General features: G+C 35.1%; 1 protein-coding gene across 1 annotated transcript; it reads left to right on the top strand.

The window, feature by feature from the left end:
* Positions 1-361: 361 nt before the first annotated feature.
* On the top strand, positions 362-6615 carry LOC149135271 (WD repeat-containing protein 7-like). The gene is made up of 2 exons (XM_089354105.1): positions 362-485; positions 4862-6615. Exons 1-2 carry the CDS (start codon positions 417-419, stop codon positions 5045-5047), a joined length of 255 nt encoding a protein of 84 aa, XP_089210231.1. The 5' UTR covers positions 362-416; the 3' UTR covers positions 5048-6615.
* Positions 6616-6905: the final 290 nt, after the last annotated feature.

Below are 6905 nucleotides of genomic sequence, written 5' to 3'. Positions count from 1 at the left end.
CGTCCTGGTCTGTTTAGTCCATTCTGTCTTTCTAGATAGAAAAAATTAAGACAAAGGACAAGCAGTGATAAAGCTGAAGTGAAGGACAAATATTTAATGCATGTGTTTATTTGGCAAAAAAAAAAAAAATTACCATCCTGAAATATAACAATATATAAAATTAATCTTTGATATATTTTTTCTTAGCATACTTTCAAGCAAATCAAACACAGCTTTCCATTTATCATATTCTCAATAAATAATTCCTGCAATAAAAAAATATATTTAGATGTATATTGTTCTTGTTGCTAGAAGTAAATGTATTTTTCTGTCGTACAAATATACCTTACTTTGAGTTTTTTATTGCACATATTAACCCATAACACTTTTGTTTCTGTTAGACTATCAGTGCTCATACTGGTCCTGTTATAGCTGTTATGGTTTCTCCAGATGGCAAACATTTAGCTTCATACTCACATGCTGATAGTAAATTAAAATTTTGGCAGGTAAGTTTTTATATATTTCTTTACCTTTTACTTGTTTTAGTCATTAGACTGCAGTCATGCTGGGACACAACCTTGAAGAATTTTTAGTTGAATGTACTGGCCCCAGTACTTTTTTTTTCTAAAGCTTAGTACTTATTCTATCAATCTTTTTTGCTGAACTACTATACAGGGACGTAAACATATCAGCACTGGTTATCAAGCAGTGGTGGGGTGGGGCAGGCCCAAACACACACACACACACACACACACACACACATATAATGGGCTTCTTTCAGTTTCTGTCTACTAAATCCACTCACAAGGTTTTGGTCAGCCAAAGATGCTATGCAGTGGGACTGAACCCTGAATCATATGGTTGGAAAGCAAGCTTCTTGCCACACAGCTATGCCTGCACCTATTATGGTTTTTAATCTTCACATAAACTTGACCAATTGAAATTGAATTCAATGTTGCGATTTGATTAACACACCCATAGCATTGAAAAGGAAAATGTATTAGTAATCATCTTATTTGACATTTAACCCATACCTACAGGTGCCATTGCCACATAAAATGCACTCGTGTCAGTGGCACATAAAAAGCCCCCAGCACACTCTGTAAAGTGGTTGGCATTAGGAAGGGCATCCAGCCATAGAAACCATGCCACAACAGGCAATTGGAGTCTGGCCAGCTCCTATCAAACTGTCCAATCCATACCAGCATGGAAAACAGATATTAAATGATGATGATGATGATGATGATGATTCTCATAGTAGGTAGTTATTGGGTTTTAATGTATTCTAACTAGGGCCAGTCCTTGTTGCAATGTGGAGGCTCGTATGTCTTAATGACCTTGAGAGTTATGCCAGCAGAGCACAAGCTCCTGGTTGGTAACCCCACCCCACCCCTATGCTGGACTGGTCAAAGGATAGAGGCCAAACTAATATTGATCACCTCTTCTCAGAAATAGAAATGGATTTGTCTAGGATAAACACCCATACCTAGAAAAAAGAAAGCAAAGTTACAGAAGTGTTGATGATAAGTCAAAATGATCAAGACCTAAGAGAGTCTCTCTTATTAGTTGGGAACCTATCAGTTAGAGCTGAAAAAGTAGAGATCCAACCGGAGAGAAGCAGAAAATAGAGCCTGGAATTGAGGAAAGTGGAGGAAAGTCATTGATGGTCTATGTCAGGTATGTCAAACTCAGTTGCACAGGGGACCAAAACTCAAAGCACACTTTAGGTTGCAGGCCAAACAGAATAAACGTTTATTGAACAGACTAACACTTTTTGAACATGAACATGTATTGAAACAGATGGTATATAATTTTATTCCAAAAATAAATTAACTTAAATTACTTAAAATATTATGTTCTGCATAAAAATATCTGTCAAAATTATAGAAATTTAAAATAAGAACAAGTTGCAAAAATGAAAAAGAAAATATAAATAAAAAATGTGCTTTTTAGTGAAAATTAAAATAATAAATCAAAACTTTCAATTTTCTTTATGCTATTTTGTCCAAGCTACATACTAGGCATCTTTTCTTGGCAACAAGTTCATTAATGTTTAGGGCAAGGTTTTTTGTTGTTGAGATGACTCTCAGGATGGATTGCAGATGTTCATCTGTAAAACGACTACTATGTGACGTTTTATTCATGTTCATGACAGAGAACAGCTGCTCGCACAGATATATGCTTACAAACAAAGACAGTATTTGAGCTGCGTGTAAATGGGACTGGGACATTGCTTCATGTGTGAAGCGATCGAACTGTGTGGGCCCCACAGAGTTGTACTTTGCTTTTAATGTCCCATTACATTGAAGTTCTATCAGCTCCATTTGAATCTGTCCAGGTGCAGTTGACTCAAATAGGTTGCGAAGCGCTCGAAATTAATTTTCTGTGTTTCAAAGTCACGAAAGCACTGTGCAAATTCAGGGTGGAGTGCACTCAATTATCAGTAAGGTGTTGCTTTGGGAACACCATGGTATTAACTTGGTTCAATATTACTTGGCAACAAGAAAAATGAGACAAGTTCAATTGGTGCATTTGTGTCTCCTTTAAGTGCAGCTTCACTTGAAATGCCTTCACTGCATCATACATATCACAGATCATGCAATCCCATCCCTGGAACTGGATGTTTAAAACCTTGAGATGCGCAGTTATGTCAACCAGAAACGTCATTTCCACTTTTCATCCTGCAGAATTTTGGATTCTTTTCCTTTACTTTCCATGAACTGACGTATCTCCTCAACCAACTCAAAAACTATATTGAGGACCTTTCCCTGACTGAACCACCACACCTCCGTATGATAAAGCATGTCACCACACCCCGAATGTATTTCCTGCAAGAAAGACTGAAATTGGGGGTGATTTAGCCCTGTGGCTCAGATAAAGTTTATAGTTTGCGTTACAATGCTCATTACATGTTCCATTTTTAAGGCTTTAGTGCACAGCGTTTCCTGGTGTATGATGCAGTGATATGTTGTCAACTCACCAGTGCAGTTCTCTTCTTGCATCTTTAAATGTATCCTACCCACAAGTCCACTTTTTTCACCGCACATCACCTGTGCTCATCTGTTGTAAGTCCAACAAGTTTGTCCCAAGGCAGTTTTATGTTGGATACACTCTGACATATTTTTCCAAAAAAGGTCCTTTCTTGTTGTTGTCCCCTGCATTGATTTAATGTTCAAAATTTCCTCCATGACGAACAAATTGGAATCTACTCCACAGAAGAAGATAGTCAGATGTGCCGTATCAGTTGTGTCAGTAGTCTCATACACAGCAAGAGAGTATGCAACAAAATCTTTTCCCTTTTCAATCAACTGTGTTTTCAAACCTGACCATCTCACACACCCAATCAACAACCGTATTTATGCTAATACTTACATCAGCAAACAGTTGCTTCTTGTCTGGACACAAAACATCACACATTTTCATTATGCAGCTCTTCACAAACTCTCCTTTGATAAATGGCCTGGCTGATTTTGCGATCTCATCTGCCACAATAAAACTGTCTTAACAGCAGCTTCACTTTTTGATTTTGTTTTGGTTAAAGAAGTCTGTTGTAATGTGAGATTCCTCTTCAACTCGTCTACCTTTCATTACTTCTGCTCAGCAGTGACGTATTTATACTTCTCCTGATGTTTTATCTTGTAGTGGCGTTTGATATTATAGTCTTTAAGTACAGCAACATTAGCACCACAATTAAGACACATGGGTTTGCCATCTGTGTCAATAAACATGTACTTGGTTTCCCACCGGATTTGAAAATCTCCATTTTCTGCATCGACTTTTCTCTTGGCCATTGATATAGATAGCTACTACTACTGAATGACGTCACGTGAAAATGATCACCCAAAAGAGCAGTAAGGCGGCTGATGTGGTTCATTATAGGATTAGATTTTGTGTCATCAGCACTTCACAACATGTGATTAGAGAATCAAAGGAGGTGTTTCCCAGCATGCTTTGTTGCAGTTACAATTAAGACTTGTGACAGTGTTATCATGCCTCTTTAATGTGTTTTTTTGTACAGACAGGGTGTAATAGTTACAGTGGTGTTGTTTCTAGTGTGTATTAAATTATTGCTACTTTTGGTGACACACCTAGTAAGAAAGGTAGTGCGGTCAGTGCTCTATATAATGTAATGGCCTGCTTTAGCCACACACTATGCATGTGTAGTCGTAACAAGAAGGCATGGGTGTTGCTGAGGGCAGCAAAGAGCTCTATTTGCTGATGCCACCATTTGGACAAATTTCATGCTGATATCAAAATGACCCCGTGGGCCGAATGAAATTGTTGCATGGGCCAGAAGTAGCCCGCGGGCTGGGAATTTGTCTGGTCTATGTTCATAGGGAGTGAAGGGTTTAAGTAAGTAGTAAGTAATGTAGGGCTAGATTAAGGCCAAACTAAGAAGTATAGTCCAGTATATCTGATATGATATTAAAATGTAAGTTCTGGGTGTGAAATGATAGATTAAGATTTCAGTTGTCTTTTTTTTCAGGTTGGACCCCACAGCTATATAAAATATAGCCTGTGTTATTTGAATTTATTTGTTTAACACTAACCAGCATAAAGCAATACAAATTATTTTCCTTAAATTTCGCTAGGGCAATCAGGAAAAAGTACAAATTTTCAACACTTTCTTTTTCTTCTTTTTGAACTGTTATAAGGCTTTGATCACCTCAAAACTATAGTAGAAGACACTTGTCTGAGGTGCCACACAGTGGGATTGAACCCAGAACCATGTGGTTGGGAAGCAAGCTAAGGCTTTGTAACTAAATTGATGAAAATAGTGTAACTTGCCTTAGAGTTTAACTTATTGCAATTTTAACGGTTTAAGATAATTGTTGTATTGTTCTGTAAAATGTATTTTTGTGAAATTTTCTTTATTTTACAGACAGCTTCATCCAACATCTTTGGCATCGGCCCCCAGCAGACTAAGTGCGTAAAACAACTGTCTACTCCACCTTGTCATGTAACTCCACTCACTAACTTATTAAAACTGGTTCGACTGGTGTGGCTGGACAACCGAACTGTGGTTCTGCTCACGGTTGATGGCACAGAGGCCAAATATACAATATGAAACAGTAGTTGGTAACTATTGCACCTGGAATTACTTGCAACCTGCAAGCAACATCTGTCCAAGTATGTATGAAAACTAGATTTCCATTTAGGGCTGTGAGAATCAAACATTACTTGGGCTGTTGGTGAAGATGCCAAAAATAAAACTCTTTGGCCAATTTATTCATTATGTCATTTCTTAACATGTTTAAAAAGTCATCTGATTCAGTTGCTTGTGACATTGTGTTTAGAACTTATTCTTATTCCAATTCCATTAATCATTTTCAAATCTGTGGACTTCTAATTCCTTTCTAACATGGGCCAAGCTAAATCAACTTATTTAAAATATTTATATGATGACTGTCAGATATAGGATGAAATGTATAAGTCTTTTATTATTTTGTTTAAAACTTTTTTTTTTAAGAGAGAAACTTGAAAAATTGTTTGTTTATTGAGATTTTTATCTTAAAAACAAAAACTGCAGAAAACAATATTGTTATTGAAATTTAGGAAAAATACAATCTTGATATATTTCTCATTTTCTTTCTTATAAAGAATACATTCTGTATTCTGTTTTGGTCAAAAAAAAAAAAATGGCAATTGGAAGCTATAGGGAAAATGCCCACTTGTTGGAATATTTCAACTATACACATGGGAAATTAAATGAATTTTTAAATAGTAATAATTGCAATATTATACTCATCAATATCATGGTTTTTTTCTCATCATAGTCGAATTAAAATCTTCGTAGAAAATACTGTAATATTAATATTTTAAAATTCTTTTGACTTTGAAGGTTAGTTTTAATCTAAGTTCATTAGAGTTAATTGTGAATAAAATCAAATAGAATATTATAAAATTGTTTCACACAACTTATGAAAAATTATCATAAAAGTGTTTATCTTCTGAGCATTTTAGTTACATCTTGCTAAGAAAGAGAAAAGTCTCCTTTTCATCACTTCTCAACATCTTTTCATCTTTTCTCCTTTTTCATTCTTTTGTAAATGCATCAGGTCATTCTTTGTTTCTCTTTACATAAGTATAGAAGTGTGCATGTGCATGCTATATATATATATATATACACACATGCACATACACACACACACACACACACACACACACACGCACACACGTATGTATGTATATGTATAATTCCTATTATTATTATTAGCAATCATACCAGAAGGTTGCGGACACTATAAATATAAGCTCTCATAAACTTGAGTCTACAAACATAGTTTCTATTATCCCAGCTATAGATATTTCACTTCAGTTACGTTAATACCATTGAGAAAGTCATGAATGACACATTATCCCATTTCATTTCTTTTGTGAATCTTGTGATTACATTTTTTTTTAAATTGCTTGAAATCAACACCAAATATTTAATTTAGCATAGGTTGGCTCCAGCTTAATCTGATGAAAGCTGTTGCTCTTTCTTAAACTTAAGTGCTCCAGAGCTACATGATAAATTTACTGAGGAAAAACTAGATTTCTGAGGTATGCTTCTTCCTTTACTTTGACTTTCCTTTTTCTTTTCTTTTTGCTCTTCCATTCATTCTGTTTTTGTTTTTTTTTTCTTAAGAAAAATAATACTGAAAATTAGTCTTTGACAAATTTCAAAATGATATTTGTGCAGGTAAAAACTAATAGTCTATTATTATGATTATTATTACCATTATTATTACAGTTATTATTATTATTATTATTATTATTATTATTATAAAAGTAGTGAATTGGCCAAATTGTTTCTGCATCAGACAAATGCTTAGTGACATTTCTTCTGGCTCTTTACATTCTGAGTTCAAATGCCATTGAGGTCAACTTTGCCTTTCATTCTTTCAGGGTTGATAAGATGAGTACTAGAATCAATGTAATTG

The sequence above is a fragment of the Octopus bimaculoides genome, chromosome 6, assembly GCF_046866305.1.
Source record: "Octopus bimaculoides isolate indiv1 chromosome 6, ASM4686630v1, whole genome shotgun sequence".
Lineage (NCBI taxonomy): Eukaryota > Metazoa > Mollusca > Cephalopoda > Octopoda > Octopodidae > Octopus > Octopus bimaculoides.
The sequence above is the reverse complement of the archived record's forward strand: the minus strand, read 5'-3'. Positions and strand labels throughout refer to the sequence as shown.